Source organism: Lytechinus variegatus, chromosome 16 (genome assembly GCF_018143015.1).
Source record: "Lytechinus variegatus isolate NC3 chromosome 16, Lvar_3.0, whole genome shotgun sequence".
Taxonomy (NCBI): Eukaryota; Metazoa; Echinodermata; class Echinoidea; order Temnopleuroida; family Toxopneustidae; genus Lytechinus; species Lytechinus variegatus.
The window spans coordinates 26,732,724-26,755,660 of NC_054755.1; the positions used below are offsets into that span (position 1 = coordinate 26,732,724).

At 36.0% G+C, this 22,937-nt stretch overlaps 1 protein-coding gene across 1 annotated transcript; it reads left to right on the plus strand.

Annotated features, from left to right (window-relative positions):
• The first annotated feature begins 562 nt into the window (after positions 1 to 562).
• LOC121430122 (coiled-coil domain-containing protein 28B-like) lies at positions 563 to 21,104 on the plus strand. Its single transcript, XM_041627400.1, has 8 exons — positions 563 to 687; positions 9,127 to 9,339; positions 12,033 to 12,205; positions 14,230 to 14,383; positions 18,494 to 18,593; positions 19,425 to 19,485; positions 20,345 to 20,367; positions 20,942 to 21,104. Exons 2-8 carry the CDS (start codon positions 9,144 to 9,146, stop codon positions 20,997 to 20,999), a joined length of 765 nt encoding a protein of 254 aa, XP_041483334.1. The 5' UTR covers positions 563 to 687; positions 9,127 to 9,143; the 3' UTR covers positions 21,000 to 21,104.
• Positions 21,105 to 22,937: the final 1,833 nt, after the last annotated feature.

Below are 22,937 nucleotides of genomic sequence, written 5' to 3' on the forward strand. Positions count from 1 at the left end.
CCCAACCAAGAATACCGATCGACACCCATGCTTTCAACAGCTGAATTTCCAAACTTTCCCGAAACCAGTACACAGCAAATACTGTGGTGTTAACCGGTGTACTAACTTAGAGGACCACTGCACACCATTTACACCCGGGTGTTATTGACATAGGCTTAACTTTACACTAGTTTTACGGTGTTATAGACCTAATGTATATCTTGGTTGTTACATTTGGTGTTGTATGTTCAATCTCTAGTGTTTAATCTTAACACCTCAGGGTATGGTCCTCTATTAACACTAAACTGGTGTCAGTTTTAACACCACATGATTTTTACAGTGCATTGTACGTAGATCCACCTCCCCAGGCTAGGTCAGGAAGCCAGACCTGCCTCCCCATATACATACAGCTTATTAGTACGCTCTTGCCTCCGCTACATTGCTTTAATTTTTCTTGAAAAAAAAATACTCTTTTTCACTACCCAGAAATGTTTCCCTCAAAAACATCTTTGTCCCCCCCCCCCCCCCCCCCCCGATTGGTTTGCCTAACAACAACGCCCCTCCCCCGCGCCGGCCCCATATCACGTTACCGGGCTTGCTGGTGTACGGTTGGAGCTGGAATCCGTTGAATTCGAAGTTGAATTCAAAGCTGTTCGCCGTTACCAAGAGAGCTCAAATTCAGGTCATCGGTCAATGAGATATTAGAGAGTAAGTCTGGGCAAAAATATTTCAATTATTCAAACTAGTTTGCTAAAACAATGACCAAGGGAGTACATGGGGATGCCAGTTTGTGCTAGTGCACTTTCGCCTCCAGTCTCTTGCCGGAACAAAGTAAAACGCAATCATCCCCAGAGTTCGTCCGGCCCGGGGCAAGCGCGCCCCTGGCGAACTGCTCTGTTTCGTTGGGTGATGCGGAAGTGCATTAGCGCCCTTATCTTGGTCCCATGTATTAACAAATTTGTTTGTTTGAAGGGGTCCCATGTCTGCGTAGGAGGGGGGGGGGGGGGGTTGGGTGTCCGGACACTATCTTTTTGAAGCCTTCTTTTTTGTCTGTGGATTACACTAAAAATACGAATTCATTACCTGTAATCATTATCTATTTTGTTATTTATAATATTTCCTAATATTTGTACTAAAAATTGATGAAACTTCGCTTGTAAATTTTTCCAAATGACATTCTAAAATTGATAGTCCGGACACACAACCCGTCCGGATACACAACAACTGGGTATACGTACCTAAATATTTAACTTAGGATTTAACATGAATTTCTTTTTATTTCACTTTCTTTAGTTGATAATGTTCCTCATATTCTTATGAGAGGGGCAATAAGTGCCAAAATTCCCATTAAAACTGAAGGAAAGTTCCATTATTTTTATATGCACGCCTGGCCGACCCCGGGGAAGGCACTTAGTATATAATGTATATGGGTATGTGCTGCGGAGGGGACCCCCATTTTTACACTCAAATTTCCGTTCCGAGGCATAGCATTTTTGTTGAATTGATCGAGAAAAAGAACAAAGAAAGCCGCTCCAAGGCATAGCATTTTCTTATTGAGAAAAAAAATCCGCTCCAAAGCTTCGCATATTTTTTGTTGCTCCGTTCTGATCACATTGATCTGCTACAATGAGCCGCAAATTTGGTGAAAAGCGGCTGCAGAGCTCACCGGCGGAGGCCGCGCTAGCTGCATGACCGTTCCATAGGGATGCATATACATGCTCACATGCTGGCGATCCGTTCCAAGGACCCCCGTTTTCATAAACATTTGTAATTCCGAAGCCCGTTCCAAGGACCCTCCTTTTTGTCTCACCTGCATACAGCGTTCTCGCCAGGATTTTTCTTACGCGTGTCGCAAACCCGCCGATTCGGTGGTGGCCGATTTTACACGTGATGTTTTGATTTTCACATGTGCTTTGATGATTTGATCCCGGTAAAGTCAAGTTTCATTGCCAATCCGCGAAGTTCACTGTAATATTGTTCTAATCGGCGGCGCACACCAATACCTAAGATGATATCGGCAAAATGTTGAAATGTTAAGTTGCTGTTTATCTAAAAATGTATGGGTCTTTTTGTCTGGAAATGTTTTAAAGTGTTTTGAGCTGTATTAACTTAAAATATATTTGAAATACCTGTCGTTATGGACTCCCATTCTCCGAGAAGAAATATAAATCACGCATCTATCAGGACATGTTTTAACATTGTTTTGAGGTGCTTGAGTTGAAATATATTTGATATGCCTTTCGTTACGGACTCCCGTTCTCCAAGAGTAAATATAAATCACACATTTTTCTGACAACCGCGGGAAAGAAAAATAAAAGAAAATAGAAGTCACAAATATCTCAGATTAATGAGCGATCTATTAGGAATGTTTTAAAATTGTTTTGAGGTCCTAACGAGTTAAAATATATTTTATATACCTTTCGCTATGAACTCTCTAAGAATAAAAATCACACATTTATTCTGACAACAGCGGAATTGAAAATAAAAGAACAGAATTAAGTCACAAACATCTAAGTTTAATGAACGATCTATCGGGACATGTTTTAACATATTTTTGAGGTGCTAATGAATTAAAATATATTTGATATATCTTTCAGTACGGACTCCCGTTCTCCGAGAGGAAATATAAATCACGCATCTATCAGAACATGTTTTAACATTGTTTTGAGGTGTTTGAGATGCCTTTCGTTATATATGGACTCCCGTTCTCCAAAAATAAATATAAATCACGCATTTTTCTGACAACCGCGGGAAAGAAAATAAGACAAATTAGAAGTCACAAACATCTCAGATTAATGAACGATCGATTAGGTATGTTGTAAAATTGTTTTGAGGTCCTAACGAGTTAAAATATATTCATATACCTTTCGTTTTGAACTCTCAGAAATAAAATTCACACATTTATTCTGACAACAGCGGAAATGAAAATGAAAGAATAGAAGTCACAAACATCTAAGATTAATGAACGATCTATCTCAGGACATGTTTTAACATTGTTTTAAGGTGTTGATGAATCAAAATATATTTGATATATCTTTCAGTACGGACTCCCGTTCCCCGAAAGGAAATATAAATCACGCATCTATCAGGACATGTTTTAACATTGTTTTGAGGTGTTTGAGTTAAAATATATTTCATATGCCTTTTGTTATGTACTCCCGTTTTCCAAAAATAAATATAAATCACGCATTTTTCTGACAACCGCGGGAAAGAAAATAAAACAAAATAGAAGTCACAAAAATCTCAGATTAATGAACGATCGATTAGGTATGTTTTAAAATTGTTTTGATGTCCTTACGAGTTACATGTAAGATATATGTATATGTTATATACCTTTCGTTTTGAACTCTCTAAGAAATAAAAATCACACATGTATGATGTATATGACAACAGCGGAATTAAAATAAAAGAACAGAAGTCACAAACATCTAAGATTAATGTACGATCTATCTCAGGACATGTTTTAAGGTGTTGATGAATTAAAATATATCTGATATACCTTTCGGTATGGACTCCCGTTCTCCGAGAAGAAATATAAAACACGCAATTTTCTGACAACAGCGGGAAAGAAAATAAGACAAGATAGAAGTCACAAACATCTCAACGATCGATTAGGTATGTTTTAAAATTGTTTTGAGGTCCTAACGAGTTTAAATATATTTTATATACCTTTCGCTTTGAACTCTCTCAGAAATAAAATTCACACATTTATTCTGACAACAGCGGAAATGAAAATAAAAGAACAGAAGTCACAAACATCTAAGATTAATGAACGATCTATCTCAGGACATGTTTTAACATTGTTTTAAGGTGTTAATGATTTAAAATATATTTGATATACATTTCGTTACAGACTCCCGTTCTCCGAGAAGAAATATAAAGCACGCAATTTTCTGACAACAGCGGAAATGAAAATAAAAGAACAAAAGTCACAAACATTTTAGATTAATGAACGATCTATCAGGACATGTTTTAAAATTGTTTTGATGTGTTGATGAATTAAAATATATTTAATATACCTTTCGGTACGGACTCCCGTTCTCCAAAATTAAATATAAATCACGCATTTTTCTGACAACCGGGGGAAAGAAAATAAAACGAAATAGAAGTCACAAAAATCTCAGATTCATGAACGATCCATTAGGAATGTTTTAAAAAATTTTGAGGTCCTAACGAGTTAAAATATATTTTATATACCTTTAGGCTTTTGCTATGAACTCTTTAAGAAATAAAAAAAAAATGAAGCTACAGCCAAAGCAAGTGATACCTCCTTCGTCATATAAGGTACATTGCGTAATACCTTGGGTGAAGCAGCTGGGCTAGATCTGTCATCAGGACACTCGACAACAAATTTAGATAATCTGCCAAGATTTGCTGAACCATTAAATCAGGTAAACATGAGATGAAAATCGTTTCTCTTGGGTATCATTTGGGCAGCCACTGAGGTCATTTTAAAACATGAGCCATGAGAGCAATTGCTTTGGGTGGTGACGGACATTTCATTGATTTTTTTTTTCAATCAGCGACTATACAAATAAAAAAAAAATTATACAAATTCTAATAACTTTTAAAGTCTTTGATGGATTTTCGTAAAACTTTCATCAATGCTTATCATTATGTTTAAGTTCTGCTATGTTTACAATAAACTTTTTGTCAGGGTGAACTCCCGCTTTAATGTTTGGTCACTTGAAAATGACACGTATCACGAACGTGTGTTTTCAGTAAGTTAATTTTCAGTTGGGAAATATTGGAAATATACAAAATCACTTATTCATTTTTACCATGCTTTATTTTTTTTCAGGTTGAGACTTCGAAAATGTGTTGACCATTTTCATCATTTTGCAATTCAAATTCCCTTTAGAGAGATGTTGCAAAGTCTTAGGCATATTTCTGATCTGTACGATGCAGGATCTAGGGGCGGGGGAGTTGGCATGACATATCGATTAAAAATACCTAAACATCGATCTCACGCCACCCCCCCCCCCCCCTAGAACATCAATCAATAGAACTGTACACACATGTGAAAAACAATACAAGAAATTATAGTCTGTTTTAGATGAAAGAATGAAAAATAAATGGTGAATCCAGCAATTAGCTGTCATACAAATAACATTAACATCTCGCTCCCGGGATCTCGCTTTTTTCCTTTCACAAAATCCACATGTATATCGCAAACCGTTTTAATATTCATTCACATTTTCTAATATCAAGAATTAATTTCTTGATGTCAAGTATTTCTTGATATTAAGGATTCATTTCTGATTTCGAGGGTCAATGTATTGCAAGAAATCATTCTGATTTTCAATCAGAAATTCTTGATATCAAGAAATTAATTCTTGATATCAAGATCTTCATTTTCATTTCTGATTTTGTGCATGCATCAATATATTGCAAGAAATCATTCTGATTTTTATTCACAAATGAATTATTGATATCAAGAAATTAATTCTTGATATCAAGGTCTTCATTTTCATTTCTGATTTCGTGCATCAATATATTGCAAGAAATAATTCTGATTTTTATTCAGAAATTAATTCTTGATATCAAGAAATGAATTCTTGATATCAAGAAAATCATTCTGATATCTATTCAGGAATCAATTCTTGATATCAAGAATTCATTTTCATTTCTGATTTCGAGCGTCAATGTATTGCAAAAAATCAATCTGATTTTTTTAAAGAAATGAATTCTTGATATCCAGAAATTATTTTTTTATATCAAGAAATGAATTCTTGATATCACAAGAAATGAATCTTTGATATCAAGAATTCATTTCTGAATTCGATCGTCAATTTATTGCAAAAATATCATTCTGATTATTAATCAGTAATGAATTCTTGATATCAAGTTAGAAATTAATTCTTGATATAAAAATAAATGTTTTTTGGTATCAAGAATTAATTTCTTGATATCAAGAAATCGTTTTATGATATCAAGAAATGAGTTCTTGATATCAAGAAATGAATTCAAGAAATTCTTGATATCAATAAATCTAATTATTTTTTATATCAGAAAATGTTAAAATAGCTTGCCATACGCACGTCGCTGATTACAGTTCATACATCCAAGAATTTCAACAATTATTTCGTTGTTACATGACAGCAGAAATTGAGAATGAACGTTAAGAATATACTTAGCAAGTAATTACCAGGAAAATTATATGGAACAATTCATTTTAAAATCAAAATTTCTTGAAAGTTATCAGAATACGGTATCATGTAAAAATGAAGTTACGTCGCATCGCGGACAATTCAGTTCAGTTCTGGCAAAGCTAGCGTGGCTGGGTGGCTGGCTAGCCGGCTGGAAGTGGAAATGCGCCAGTGTCTATGCATGGATATTATCCGGTCAAGTGATAAGATCGTAGTTTGTCTGTTGCCGAAATGATTCTGAAACATTCTATATTTTTGAGGATTGATGATGAATGATGCAACAATTATTTTCGATGATTTTCCCTCACTTTTTATAATTTTTTTTTTGCCCGTGTCGCTCACTTTTTGCGCGTGACGCACCAGGAGCTTGTGGAATTTGCGTGTGTCGCATGCGACGCGTGTGTTCTACACTGGCGAGAACGTTGCCTGCATAGCAGAGTGAGACTATAGGCGCCGCTTTTGCGACGACGGCGGCGTCAAACATAAAATCTTAACCTGACGTTAAGTTTCTGAAATGACATAACTTAGAAAGTATATAGACCTAGTTCATGAAACTTGGCCATAAGGTTAATCAAGTATTACTGAACATCCTATTAGAGTTTCATGTCACATGACCAAGGTCAAAGGTCATTTAGGGTCAATGAACTTAGACCATGTTGGGGGAATCAACATCAAAATCTTAACCTGAGGTTAAGTTTTTGAAATGTCATCATAACTTAGGAAATATATGGACCTAGGTCATTAAACTTGGACATAAGGTTGATCAAGTATCACCAAACATCCTGCATGAGTTTCACGTCACATGACCATGGTCAAAGGTCATTTGGGGTCAATGAACTTTGGCCGATTTGGGGGTATCTATTGAATTACAATCAAAACTTTAAAAGTTTTTGGATCTGATTCATGAAACGTGGACATAATAGTAATCAAGTATCACTCAACATCCTGTGCAAGTTTCAGGTCACATGATCAAGGTCAAAGGTCATTTAGGGTCAATAAACTCTGGCCGAATTGGGGTATTTGTTGAATTACCATCATAACTTTGAAAGTATATGGACCTAGTTCATGAAACTTGGCCATAAGGTTAATCAAGTATTACTGAACATCCTCTTAGAGTTTCATGTCACATGACCAAGGTCAAAGGTCATTTAGGGTCAATGAACTTAGACCATGTTGGGGGAATCAACATCAAAATCTTAACCTGAGGTTAAGTTTTTGAAATGTCATCATAACTTAGGAAATATATGGATCTAGGTCATTAAACTTGGACATAAGGTTGATCAAGTATCACCAAACATCCTGCATGAGTTTCACGTCACATGACCATGGTCAAAGGTCATTTGGGGTCAATGAACTTTGGCCGATTTGGGGGTATCTATTGAATTACAATCAAAACTTTAGAAGTTTTTGGATCTGATTCATGAAACTTGGACATAATAGTAATCAAGTATCACTGAACATTTTGTGCAAGTTTCAGGTCACATGATCAAGGTCAAAGGTCATTTAGGGTCAATAAACTTTGGCCGAATTGGGGTATCTGTTGAATTACCATCATAACTTTGAAAGTATGTTGGTCTAGTTCATAAAACTTGGACATAAGAGTAATCAAGTATCACTGAACATCCTGTGCGCATTTTAGGTCACATGATTAAGGTCAAAGGTCAATGAACTTTGGCCATAATGGGGGTATCTGTTGAATTACCATCATAACTTTGCAAGTTTATTGATCTGACTTTTGAAACTTGGACATAAGAGTAATCAAGTATCACTGAATATCCTGTGCAAGTTTCAGGTCACATGATCAAGGTCAAAGGTCATTTGAGGTCAATGAATTTTGGAAACATTGGGGGTATTTGTTGAATTACCATCCTATCTCTGTAAGTGTATTGGTCTAGTTCATAAAACGTGGAAATAAGAGTAACCAAGTATCACTGAACATCTTGTGCGAGTTATAGTAGTTTTCAAAGTGAGCACTGCTGCTATGTTGAATCTCGTGATGCAGGTGAGACGGCCAGAGGCATTCCACTTGTTACAATAAGCCCGCTCCGAGGCCCCCGTTTTTTGTCTCGCCTGCAGCACACCCCCACCATTTTTTTGGTTGAGTGCCCCCCCCCCCCCCGACCATAAGATTGTTGAGACTTCCGGTTCGTTCACTTAATATTTTCCTATCATTTTTCAATAATTTTTTTGAGCAATTTGGGGCCTGTATGCACTTACGAAATGTTGCTTATTTTTTGAACCGCGTACCCGGGCGTCGCATATATGGTCTCAAACGATGTGCAAGACTTGAAAGTAAAAAGTCAGTAAGTGGTGCAGTCAAAAAAATTTGTACGATGGCGTAGTGACAAAATTTGTAGAGGAGGGGTCAAATTGACTCCCCCAGTTTAATAAGCGTTATCAACCAACTCACAAGTTTTTATAAACTTTCTCAGTAACTTAGTTTCCGTTTTTCTCTTATAGGCACAATAGCTCAGTCAGTAGAGCGGGGGTTTCGGATTCTGGTGACCTGGATTCGATACTAAGTGATGCACTAGTGCCCTTTGGCAAGGCATTTATCCTCATTTCCAGACGGGTGTTTCACAAAGATTTAAGTATGACTTAGAGTCGCACTTAAATGCCAAGTTGCGTACAGTATGAAAGGCTTGACCGCATTGGTCAGATCGTGCCATGAGGACGCCCAGTACTGCGTATCTATCAATAAGATTGTGCGTTGCATATCATGTACGCGTCGGCATTTAAGTGCGTACTTAAATCTTTGTGAGACACCCCGGGTCCCCTCGGAGAGGACCTTAAGCTGTTGGTCCCCTGGTTGCTTGCTCATAGGCATTCGTGCTTTCTTAGCAGTCAGGTAAAAAAGCCTTGGTATACATGTAGGCCTGCATGTCTTTTTCATTGTACATAGGCCCCCTAATTTTATATTGTTTTTTTATGCTGAGAAATAAAATTTATAAATAAATTTGTAAGGTCTCTCATTATCATGTGTCCTTCATCTTTTCAGACATCTCCAAATTTAAAATGGCATCAGCGAGAATCGGTCAAATGCACGGGAGCCCCAAGACGCTGCATCAGGCGAGTTCAGAGGTCACCAAGATTCACAGACCAGCTTCATTAGTGGCACCACACATGGTGTCATCGTCGCTGACCTCTCAACCAGGGGTCAAGTCCAGACACACGCGTGGACATAGCCTTGGTCAAATCTCTTCACCTGTAGGTAAGAATGACTAGAAGTGTTCCGAGCCCACCCTTGGATGTCATATTGATTGGTGGCCATGGCATTGAATGTCCGCTGGAGTGTTGTGATAATGTTCTATTGGGTGCTCAGCTCAATAATATCATTTGAATGATAGCTGCATCACTGAGCCCTTAATACATTTTTATTATTTTTGTACATTAAATTATATAGCATGTGGTATCAATACACATATTGAGCAATAGAAATGAATGAAATGTGAACATTTGAAGGAAAAAAATGCACAAGTAATGTTTAGTTACCACAGAAATACTTCTGCTATTTTAGTTCTCCAGTAAATTTCAATTTGATAAAAGAGTTCATCTTTCTTCAAGCAATGATGTTGATGAATAGCTATGTAACAATAGACTTGTTTTCTTAGTGATTAAAATATGGATGTTTCTTTCTTGGGTACTTAGTTACAATCAAGATACACTATGCATTTAGCCTGTTAAAGAAACTGGACTTTGGAATCCAGTTTGCAAACAACATCACATAATGCTATGTCTGAAAAGCCTCTAGCAAGCTTTCAGGTTATTGAGAGCAACATGTGTTTTAAAGCATGCAGGGAGTTTTCGCATTTACTATAGAGGAACTATCTACAACCACCAATTTCTTTCAAAATGCAATTCAAATCACAATGGAGAGCTGAGAGGCTTTTGTCAAAAGTTGATGGACTGGGACAGCAAGTTATTTGAATATTTGCACCAGACGAACAATTGCATGTACAAATATATGTTGATATCCAGAGACACAAGATTCCAATGCTCTCCTGGTCCACCAACTTTTGATGGAAGCCTCTCAGCTGTCCATTGTCTTTTGACTTGTATTTTCAAAGGAATTGAAGTGTTGTAGAGAGTCCCCCGGCCTCCGATAGTACATGCAAAAAGTCTTGAATGTTAGTTACATGGTAGCAGCACACCCAAATCTGTCTGCAGTGAACCATTATCTTTAATAGGCAGAACCTTATCAATAGGACAATAGTATTGGGGATGAATAACCCTACATTGTAGAAATTTGAAAAAGTAGTGCTTACAGTGCTTGTTACTTGTCATTGAAAGTAAATGTTTGAATGTCAACCACCTGATATTGTACAGGTCAATGAAAGAATGTGTTCCTTTTTTCTGATAAACATATAATTCCATCAACTTAATAATGGCTTCATTTAATAGAAGAAAGGAACATGCACATACTTTACAGGAGATGATGCAATGACTCAAGGTGGTCATGTCGTGAAAGTATTTTGGGTGATTTTTCACTGACTAATTAACTCTCGGCCAATCAGGTATAAGGATTTGCAGTAACAATAGTCAGTGAAAATCACTATTCAGTTCATGATGTGCTCCAATTGTGTGTTGCTATGTCAGTGCAGAGCTTATCCTTTGTCAAGCCCCCAGAAGGAAGTCACAATAAAAATCAGCACCCTATCACAATTGTTCTAAAGATAAATCTGACTTCAGTGCACTGGAACCTTAAATAATGGCTTCATTTAATAGAAGAAAAGAACATGCACATAATTTACAGGAGATGATGCAATGGCTCAAGGTGGTCATGTCGTGAAAGTATTTTGGGTGATTTTTCACTGACTAATTAACTCTCGGCCAATCAGGTATAAGGATTTGCAGTAACAATAGTCAGTGAAAATCACTATTCAGTTCATGATGTGCTCCAATTGTGTGTTGCTATGTCAGTGCAGAGCTTATCCTTTGTCAAGCCCCCAGAAGGAAGTCACACTAAAAATCAGCACCCTATTAAACACAATTTTTCTAAAGATAAATCTGACTTCAGTGCACTGTAAACTATGGCAGCCATTATTGGGGAACATCAGAAGTACAACAAAAACACTTTCAATTGGTTATGTAATGAGGGTTTGTTGCAATGCCAGTGCATACCTTAGCATTTGTTTTGCATACCGTACTCAAAGTCTGAAAGTCCCCCCCCCTCGAAAGTAATTACCATAAAAACCAGTGCCCAAACCTCATTGGTTTATCAAATTGCATACAAGCTAAATGACTGGCTAGAGCACCTTCATCATACATGCGTGGTTAGTCAAATACACTTGGGAGGCTGTCATCATTATCAGTTCATGCAGTCCTTTTGCATGAATTTTGCATAGCTACATAGATATCACATTTCTGTGATACATGTATGCGTATCCAACCTTCGCTGAAGCTGAATCACACTGGCTAACATGCCTTCACTATGCAAGGGAAGTGAATCCAACACAGGAGGCCATCACCATTACCAGCGCCTGCAATTCTTATGCAATTCTTTTCTGGGATATTGCATTGAGGTATCACACTTTTGTGGTGTACATTACACACGAGATAGTTTTTGGGTATAGTTCATTGGTGTACTAGGTTAAAATACCAAACACAATTTGATAAAGTGTCATTTATGAGTTGGTATGGAACATTACTTTGTCACATTTTATTTTTTGGATGGAACTCTTTTTTTTTTTTATAATCTTGCATTTTTATATAATCGGGACAAACCCTGAATCGGTCTTGAGTCTTTGTCCCTCTATGTTTTTCATACAGTAATATTCTGTAGGCAGTTGGTTTACCCAATTCAGGTATATCTGTGTATTGAGTTCATTAGATTGATTTGTATGATTTTACAGTCAATTTCCATCGTGCTGTGGAAATAAATTGAATTTAATTTAATTTTTACAGGATATCCTCCTGGGATGGGAAGGGATTTCCGAGGAGCTGGGAGCCACAGCGGAGTCGCCTGGATGGGACCGCAGTATGCTCGCAGTAGCCACAGCCTAGGACACCAGCCTTCCAAACATAGCAAACAGCCCGCGGGCAATGCCCCGAACAGGACAGCCAAGAATAAAACACAGGTAAGCAAAGCCCCCCAAAATTAACTCATTCAATGAACAAGGATCTGATAGGCAAGACTTCCATATGTCCCCTCCACTAAAATTGAAAAAAAAAATATGGAGAAGGTCTATCAAGAATTATCTAACATATATCTAAGAGATTTAAGAAGGAAAAGTCGGATACATACCAAAATATGGCTTTATTCCGTCAAAAATTTGAGTGTGTAATTCCCAATGGCATCGGTTTATTTAGTCAGAAAAATAAATAATCAATACTCTTGGAGAGTAGACTAGTCGTAATATCGGTTGATAATTGTTATGAAACCCATGGCTTTCAACAATTCCTGCTAGCTCAGTAAGTTGACAGACTGGAGATGCTTCGTTCTGCAGCGAGAGGTTCGAATCCAAGTTCCCACCGGAAGTAAGAAGAAAAAAAAAAAAAAGAGAAAGACTGACAGTTTCCATTAAACCTATTCATCATACAACTTGGCTCTTGAGTAAATTTGATTCTTTAAATTATTTTTCTCTTAATTCAAAATAGAGATTGAAAAATGAAAATGTTCTTGCCATATTACTTTCCTCTAATAGAGGGCATACACAAAAATATGCCCAAAGTTCAAAATTTTGAGCGCTCTGGTGAATACAAAAATTATTCCCAAGTTACGAATGAAAAATAGATTGCAACTGTAAGGAAATGGTAATTTTGGTCACAAAAGTGATATTTTAATTATTTTTAAAGTGTTTGCTTTGTACAGCATTGTCATACCATAGTCCCACCTGTAGATTCCCCACAGGCAGGATGGTTGCAGCGAGAGAGTGCCCAAAATGGGAAAAAAAATGGCCAAATTGTATTTGGGAGAACCAGTTGTCAAAATGTAGGCCTGCACTTGTGTGCAAAGTGGAAGGAGATGGAAATACGGAACTAATGTGTGTGACTAATTAAGGCTGCTTGAAGAAGTGACCGGTGGTTCCCAATTTCATGATAAGACTAGGTTGGACAACAACAAAAATGAAACAGAATTTCTGCTAAAAAGCATTACCTTAGTATTTTTAATTTTATTAGCAATAGCATTATTGTCAAAGACATTGCTCAAAACTTAGCATTCAAATTCCTAATAAGTGAAATATAAGGCTTAAATGCTCCATAAAATGTGTCTGGAAATAGCCTTGAGGACTTAATGTTTTTAAAATATTTTGACTTATATATTACTTCATCATGGAGCCTTGACACTCTTTCCATAGTTGTAGGGGTGAATTTTATTTATCTATGAACCTTCATACACCTAATGCGTATAGAGGGATAAAAATTATATCACTGTAAATGGTAAAAATGAGACGTTTCTTACCAGACCGATCTCCTGTAGATCCCCCAATCCATTTGTCAACAAAGCAAAGACAATAGGCCTGACCCTTGAACCGCTTCGTTATGACGTACATCCGATCTATAGCAATGCCGTTTTGAAGAACAATTTATAGATAAAATTATTATTTCACAAATACTAAAATGTAATACGTGATTATAAATAATTAGTATATTATAGTCACATATTGTTCTTTTGTATTTTATATGAAATTAGGTTTATTCAAACATTTTTCTACCTAGAACTAAAACAATTGGATTGACAACTGAATAAGTGCATTAATTAGTTATTAATAGCAGGGCCCACTGAGAGAACAGTTTTAGGAACTGAAGTGGCTACCCTGGGTAAATATGCCCCTATTATCATTATTTATTGCTGCAACTTATTTCACTATGATGGAGACATCACTTACAGATGAAACAATTATGAGTTCATGACTCGTGTAATAACATTGAAAAAAATATCAGCCCACCTAATATTCATGAAGACGTGCCTAAAACTTTTTCACCAGAATAAATGCAAATCTTCAAAATTCAATAACTTTGTTATTTGTTGTCCGATTTTGATAAAATTTTCAGCATTTTGCTCTGTCAATTTTACTCTTATTTATTTAGATATGAATATCTTCAGGCTGGATTATCCCTTTAAATCCTTTAAATTGATTTGACCTTTAATCTTTTGCAGGAGAAGTCTAAGCATAAGACCGTAGTTGATGGTGCCATGGAAGCTGGATGCAAGGAGCATAGTTTCATCACCAATGCGTCGGATATAAGACAGATGCAGAATGGTCTTCTGAACCTCCTGGAGGAATTCAACTCTGGCAAGCTACAGGCCTTTGGTAAGTACTCGTGGTAAAACTACCGACTTTCTAAGGATATTTTTTAAGGATTGTTTCATGAATCAAATAGTTGGTACTGACCGAAGGCACCGATTTTGTGAGATTTTTGGTCCATTTAGGGGGAGGGCCTAGCCTTGAGGACTCCATGTTTTTTAAAAATATTTTTACATATACATCTTCATCATGGAGTCTTGGCAGCAGGCAATAATCTAAGCCTAGCCTAAGCCCTAACGTTAGGCTTGCCAGTACATGAACCCCACACTAGCCTCTACCCTTGGCGCGCTACGACTCGGGTGTCCAGAACATTTTTGAAGCATTCTTTTTTCGTCTTTAGATTACACCAACAATATGAATTCAACAGTTGTAATCTTTTATTTTATTCTCTATACTATTTTCTAACACAATTTTGTATAGGTGTCCGGACAGGTTGTGTATCCATTGGCGGCTGAAGCCAGAAAATTTAGGGGGTGTCCACCTGAAATTTTGGGATGGACACAGGTAAAAAATTTGACAAGCGCCCCCAAAAAAGGTTTTGAACCTAAATTTTATGAGTTGCTAACCAAAAAATTTTTGGCAAGCCCCCCCCAAAAAAGGTAATCATCATAAACTTTAGGGGGGGACAACACACGTTTCAGGGGGGGGGGTCCACGTGAACTTAGGGGGGACGCAGGAAAAAAATTTGACAAGCAAAAAAAAAGTTATCAAAACAAAATTTAGGGGGGGACCGTCCCCCCAACTAAAATTTAGGGGGGGACACTTCCCCCCGCTTCTGCCGCCTATGTGTGTATCCAAACAGTCAATTTTAAACGGCCAATTGAAAAAGTTCATTTCAAATCTCTTAAATGTTTTAGCACAAGACGTTCGATAACATTATAGAGAACAAATATTGATGATGATTTAATAGCATTAATCAATGACAATGCACAGTTTTTGTTTAATCCAAAGACAAAAGAGAAGGCTTTATTTTTGTTGCGTGTCCGGACACCCAACCCCCCCATCCTACTAAAAATGATGAAAGTTGTAAATTTTTCCAAATGACTTTTGACAGTTTTGTGCCCGGATATGCTGGACATTAACGTACGTTAGACCAAAAGATTCAATCTCTGTATTTTTGCTGAGTGGGGATGATAGTAAATTGTCAGAAATTGTTACAAATTCCCAGAATCAACGGTTATTCCTATAATAATGTAGCCAAACAGCTCAACAGGTGTGTGTCCGGACAATCTTAGTAAAATTGGTAGTCCAAGCAAACAACCATCAGGCGTAACTTAGTTTAGTTTTTTATAGATCTATTAAGCTAGCGTGTACGTCTTAATCTAATAAGCATGGTAGATTCATCTACTGCTACTGCCACAGAAAAATAAGGGATAGATTTATTTACCACCCGTCCCTACCCTGCGTGTGCTGTGAATGTGATAATGTGTAATTTTCAAAAAAAAATTGACTATTATGAATGTTGTTGATTAAGCTTTTGTAAGGAAAATGTGTGCCCCATGTGTGTACACCAATTCATTTTACGCACAAATTTCAACAATTTTATTAAAATGATCACATTTTCTAATATCGTCAGTCTATGCACAGAAAAGTCAGACACTTCACCAATTCATTTTACACACAAATTAACAATTTTATTAAAATGATCACATTTTCTAATCACGTCAGTCTATGCACAGAAAAGTCAGACACACACCAATTCATTTTACACACAAATTTTAACAATTTTATTAAAATGATCACATTTTCTAATCACGTCAGTCTATGCACAGAAAAGTCAGACACACACCAATTCATTTTACACACAAATTTTAACAATTTTATTAAAATGATCACATTTTCTAATCACGTCGGTCTATGCACAGAAAAGTCAGACACTTAATTTATATACAAACTTTAACTTAATAACACAACATACTAGTATTAGTAAACACCCCAGCTCTATTATTAAATGATTATTATTTGTAATGAGACCCCAAAAATCTAGAACTAAGTGAACATTAGCATTCAATGACTCCTACATCAAATCTTTTCATGTACTTAATAATTTCCTTACCTTGGAATCTTTTGTAAGCCGAAAACTATTCGGATACTCCAGAACCTTCGTTATATTTATCTTTTGCCTTGGTGTTGTCTTCAGAAGACAGTTTAAGATCGCTTCATTTGCGTTATCCTCATACGCATAGCAAGGAACTACACCTTGCTTTTCCGAGGTCTTACTGGGGCAACCATGCCCATGAGATACTAGTTTTTAGAAACTGAGGACTTTGATGACATCCTTTTGCTAAACTTTTCACACACGACCACTTTTATGGTTACTAGACCCATGATTGTTAATTGAAGAGTAAGTTTTTCTGAAATTCTTATCTGCTTTTATAAATGAATGGTTACATTGCTCATCTCATAAAGTTTCACACAAATGCACATTGACATATTTCAATTCTCAACAACAAACAAGTTAGATAAGAAAAGATATTTATTCGTCTTTCTTTTTGCACATACATTTTATCTTACAAGTGTGATTTCACATTCTACAAATGAAAATCAATTAACCATAAATCATTGTTACAGTAGAAAAAAAACGGGCAATAACTAATTACGTATTGAGAGAAAGACAAGGAGAACCCCTGAAAAAAGCAGGGCTTGTAAGGCTAGGGTCTCCTTTGTTTCAAGTACATGACTAAATAGTATTCACTGTGTACATGTAATATCTTCAAAAATACAAAAGAAACAAAACAACTAAAAAAGCAATAACAAAACAAAAAAAGACAAACTAAAACTCATGACAAAAAACACACATTAAAAAGAATAGAATACATTGCTTGAATGTACAATTATGAAGTGTAATAAACTAACAACAATATGAGATAATTAAGGGATATATGATGGAAGAAGAAATACATTGTAAGTATGGATAACATGGCATGAAAAAAAGAGGAAGATCGTATGTATAAATAATAGTAGTAAAGTAGAAAACAAAACACGACAAAGGTAAAAGAAACACAAGAAAAGAATATAAAAGGAAAAAACATGGGCTGACCCTCTGCAGAAGAATCAAGTTAGACAAGATACAAGATACAATATATATTGATACATCATAACATTCTCCAGTCTTACAGTTTTTGTAGGCTCCAAAATTAAAAATAACATAGTATTTAAAAGCATATCTTAACCTAGAGCAACTCACAAATAACAATTAAGAAGATAACCTTTAAGTACCCGCTGAAAAGTATAAATGCTTACCGTTTTTCAGGCCCCTGAAAAACACTTTCATATGGATAGTTTGAGAACGAAATGGGAGCATGGATAGCTTGAGTTGTAGAGTACATGCAAGGCAGGGTCCCAGTTCAAGATTTTTTTTTCGCATTCTTTCTCTGAGAAAATGAATTATTCAGTGGATATTGGATTTCCTTCAAGTTCAATTTTACCGCATTTATATTGTGTGTGTGAAGTATTGAGACAGAATAACTCGTCTCATTTTTGTAGCATTTTGCATAGACAGGACTGTCTGTAATCATTTGTCTTTGAATAAAAGCAGTATACAAATGAACTAAGTGAAACAATGAAAAAGTAACAAGCACAACCAGGTCCATGAACCTATACTGGTTCAAGGCCGGTTGAAATGTACATTAAAAGTGAAATTACAAAGACATAAAACATTGATTGCGAACAAAAAGCAATCATACAATGAATCTGTATAGGTAAATTATAATTAGGACAATATATGAATGTTTTGATCAGTTCCATTGAAGCTTTTCTTTCTATCACTTCTGATTGAAGATTATCAAAGCAACTATGACATTTATTAAGACATTAAAAATTAACTATAGTCTTTCGGAGGAGACTTAAAGCTGTCGGTCCCGTGTGATGGAGAGCAACCCCACTTGCACGTTAAAGAAACTGCTTTCCTATTCGAAAAGAGTAGGGAATTTTTTCCCGGGAAAGTAGCCACTCAACTAACTCAGTATACGCATTAAAGTAATATCTAGCTTGACACTTATATGACACATTGTGTTGGTAGTGTCGTTAAACCCTAATCAATCAATCAATCTATCACTTCTGAACATTCTCTTCAATATTTCAAAAAAAACATTACAAATTTTGATATTTCAACAGATGAGAACTGTTCATATGAGAAGATGAGCAATGTTAGAGACCTACAGGAAAAGCTGGCTAGACTCCATTTTGAGATGGATGATCAGTTACAAGCTCAAGGGTGAGTTGATATGTTTGTCCCTTCCCCCAACCCCTGCTCACTGTGATTGTCTTGCCCCACCCCCCCCCCCCCCCCCGCTTCATGCCCCTTTTTATACCCCGCAGACGAAGTCCAGAGGGGGCATTAAGCCTTGCCCCTGTCCGTCCGTCTGTCCATCCCCCACTTGGTTTCCACGCAATAACTCGTAAAATGTTTAATGGATTTTAAAAATTTTGGTATGTTTGGTTGATGGCACCATAATACAGGCTAAGTTCGAATTCGGAGTCCGCAGGTCAAAGTTCACAGCTCATTCAATATGTGAGTTGGTTTCCGCGCAATAACTCGAATATTCAATGGATTTTTAAAAATTTTGGTGTGTAGGTAGATTACACCAAAATACAAGCTAAGTTTGAATTCGGAGTCCGCTGGTCAAAGGTCACAGCTCATTAAATATGCGAGCTTGTTTCCATGCAATAAGTCAAATATTCAATGGAATTTAAACATTTTTTGGTGTGTAGGTAGATGACACCAATATACAGGCTCAGTTCAGATTTGGAGTCTGCAGGTTAAAGTTCAAAGGTCACAGATCATAAGTGCGAGTTTGTTCAAAGGTCTAAATTTTGATCATTTTAAATATATATATATATATGCATATTGGCTTTTGCACGATATTAAGTTCAATCATATTGAATCAATTTCTGATCGCGTTGATCGGGGGCATCTGTGTTCTTTTGACGCGTCCAAATTTCTAGTCTCAACATTCATGTGAACTTGTCCCTTTCTCACTCCTATGCCCCATTTCATATTTCTTTGATAATATTAAACAAAGGTTTGTTGTCTTCTTCTTAACAGTGTTGGAAGCAAAGAAGCCATCACATTGGCCAATCAGAATATGGATCATTTATTATCAAACGTGAGTATATCGAGTAGGAGTGATTTCATTTGCCTTAAGCAGTAAGGCAATTCTAGATAGTACAATGTATAATCCCCCTATCAATGAGTGGGACCTGTCAATTAAAGGTAAAATAAGTAGTTGCAGCAAACAATTATTTCATGAAAAAGTCTTTAAAATCGGGTTAAATCCACCGTATCATAGATCTACATGTAGTTTTGGTACTATTGTGAAATCATTAAATCTTAGCTGAAAACCAACTCCTTATCTCTAGCACAAAAAGACATATGTGGGACAGTGTAGTAATATTGTTTGGAAAATACCTGACAATTCATGGAATTCTGTTCTTATTTTGCTAATTTCTCAGCAATTACACTTTTTTTTCTTCCAGAGCTATTTGGCATAATTATACTTTGGTGGCAATTTCATTTGATTCTGTTTGAACTGATTTTGAGATTGTAACACAATTGGTATTTATCTTTTTCATAGCCTGAACAGCTCATGATATGCAGTTAAAAAGTAGAATAAAGGTAGTTGGACATTCATAAATGTAGATTATATTTAAATGTATGGGAACATCAAGTACATTGTATCATTGTAGGTGTGTGTGGGGGGGTAGTTAAAATGACCAATTACTGACTTACACATAATTATCATGACAATAAAGTGACTGTTTAAATGAGAATCAATTCCTATGTATTAAATGTGGTTTTTCTGCTTTTATGCAAACCCATTTTTTGGATAGTCTGTTTAGGATGTAGTCTTCTGCAAGATGCGAACTTCATAGACTCCCATCAATAAATTGTAGATTTCACCATGTTCATTCTGTTTTCTTTGATTTTAACAATCTTTTTGTCATTTCTCGTCATATTGCATGTAGCTGGACCAATTGAGTATTGCAGTGTATCCTTTCATCATGTAACCTTAACAGACTTTGAAACTTTGTTTTTGGTTATTGCAACCTTATGTTAGTTTCAATTGTTGACGACATGTAGCTGTCTCTCATGTGCTAGCTTTTTACAAGGTCAGTTGTAAATGTACAAACTGTTTATTTTTTTAGAAACTGTTCAGACTGTGAGAGTTATCAATAGGCAGTGCAAGAATTTCACAATTTTTCAGACTCATATTTAGATGTTCATAATAAGATTTGATAACAATTGGATTTATATATCACTGTTTCCATAGGATACAAAGTTCAACTATTATTACCCAGCTTTCGCTTGAGTGTTGTGTTCTTCAAGCTTTGTTAGAGTTTTCAATGAGCAATGCAAGAATTTGCATGAAATATTTTTTTTCTGGCAATTAGATGTTAATAACTATGATAATAGTTTGATTTATACAACACTTTCCGGGGATACAATATGCAATTATCATTACCACGGCTTTAGCTTGAGCTGCTGGCCTCTTCATCAATAGCAGTCAGCATATTGAAGGATCTAATGAATTTTTTTCTTGACTAGATTTTTATTCCAATCAGACGTAGCTTACATCCTGCAGGCGAAAACAGCGTGTTTCCACCGGAACCAAGGATGTGAAGAAAATTCATCGCCAATCCATCTCATCCATTTTCTTTCTGAACCATCGTCCATCCCATCGATGAAGACTTCGAAATCCATCGCAAGAGAGATTGAATGGTGTTCAAGGTCCTATCATTTTTAATATTTTTTATAAAGTCATATGTATAGAACCATGTTACTTATTTAATTATTCATTGTTTTTTTTATATTTAAAAACAATTTTTAAAGCTTGCACAACCGATTGAGAGCAGGTTACGATTGTGGCATGCATCTTTTATTCTGAAAAATTGTACACAAGTCTGAAAAGTAAGACTATGAATTGACTTGGGGTGTAGAGGACCTTTTAGTGATGCCTATATTATATTTGTCTTGGCATATTGAATAGGGTAAAGGGGAATCCAGCCTTGGCCATAAAATGTTGTGTTGGGAAGGAGAAAAATAAATTAAACAGAATGGTGAAAGTTTGAAAGAAATTGGACAAGCAATAAGAAAGTTATGGCTGCTTTAAAATTGAGATCACTAATACTATGTAGATTTCAAATTGGCAACTGGGTAAGTAAATTATGACAAGGGGCAAGGACAACTTTCCCATAGGCCATGTACTTTATTATCAGGGATTTGTGGTTTTCTCCTAAGTACCCATTCCCCTGGGGCAGTAATCTAAATATAACCCATGTAGTATATTGTTTTATGTCCTCATGAAAGAAAAATATAATTTGAAATAAAACTTTTCGGAAAATTGACATTTTAGCCATAATATGTATTGGAGTACATGGAAGAGTAGTCCTTGCCTTACATCACTATGACATCCCATATGCGGCCAATTTGAAATCTCCATGGGTATAGTGATTACCAATATTTACAACTTTTAAAAATTCATCTTTCTTTTTGCTTGTGCAATATTGTTCAAACTTTCACCTATCAACTTGTCTGATTTTTCTTTTCCTTATAAAAACAAGTTTTTATTTGGGTTGGATTCCCCTTTAAAGCCTTCCAACAAACCTGTTTTATGGTGTTTCTTTTCTGTAGAGTTGGTTAACAACAATGATATTATTATTCAAGTCAATCACCAGTATTCATAGTCATATTTGAAGATGCAAGCGGCATTAGGGTCTCCATGTATCCTCCACTGAACCAGGTTTAGTGGTTAGCCTTTCACAGAACATCTTTGGATCTCCAGAATCATGTATTAGTAGTCTATCGGTTTTAGACAAGTTTCAAAATGGCAAATGACATTAATGTGCATTTCAAAAAATATTCTGAGCTGCAGCATAATGCACATTACTACATGCACATGACATTATTAATATAACATTGTTTTGACCAATGGCATTTCCAGGATATGCAAAATCAGTTAAGAAATCTGCACAGAATTTAGTACTTTTGGTATCATTGACACAGGAAATGACAATTCTGATTTAATAGTCAGTGATCAGGCTTATCAAGAAACTATGTTTGCAACAATGATCATGATTGGCCAGCTTCATTTGGGGATTGATTTTAATCTTTGTATTATTTACTAAGCCCAGATTTTAAATGCCAACAATTCACATTAACTGCCTGCCATAGTAAAGTGCAATCTAGTAGACGTTGGTCTTTGTAGGAACAACTTCCATGTTTATCAGGTACATGTGGCTCACATATTTATTCCTTGCAGAATAGTTCGGTTTGTTTGCAAAATAGAATATGAATTGAACAATACAAAAAAAGGAACATTCAACTATTATAAGATAATTTTATTTCGTTCGTCTTGAGGAGACTAATTGAGATCCCGCCTCGCACGTGCGTACTCATTATAGAAGGTTCAAACACCTGCTGCACTCTTACAGAAAAAAAGGATTTTTCTTCGGAAATACGACATATTTTTACTCAAAGGAGTATTCATATCTTTTCTCTGGATTAGCTCATGTAGCATTGTGGAATGATTTCGACCTCCAATGATAGCCTTGGTTTAGT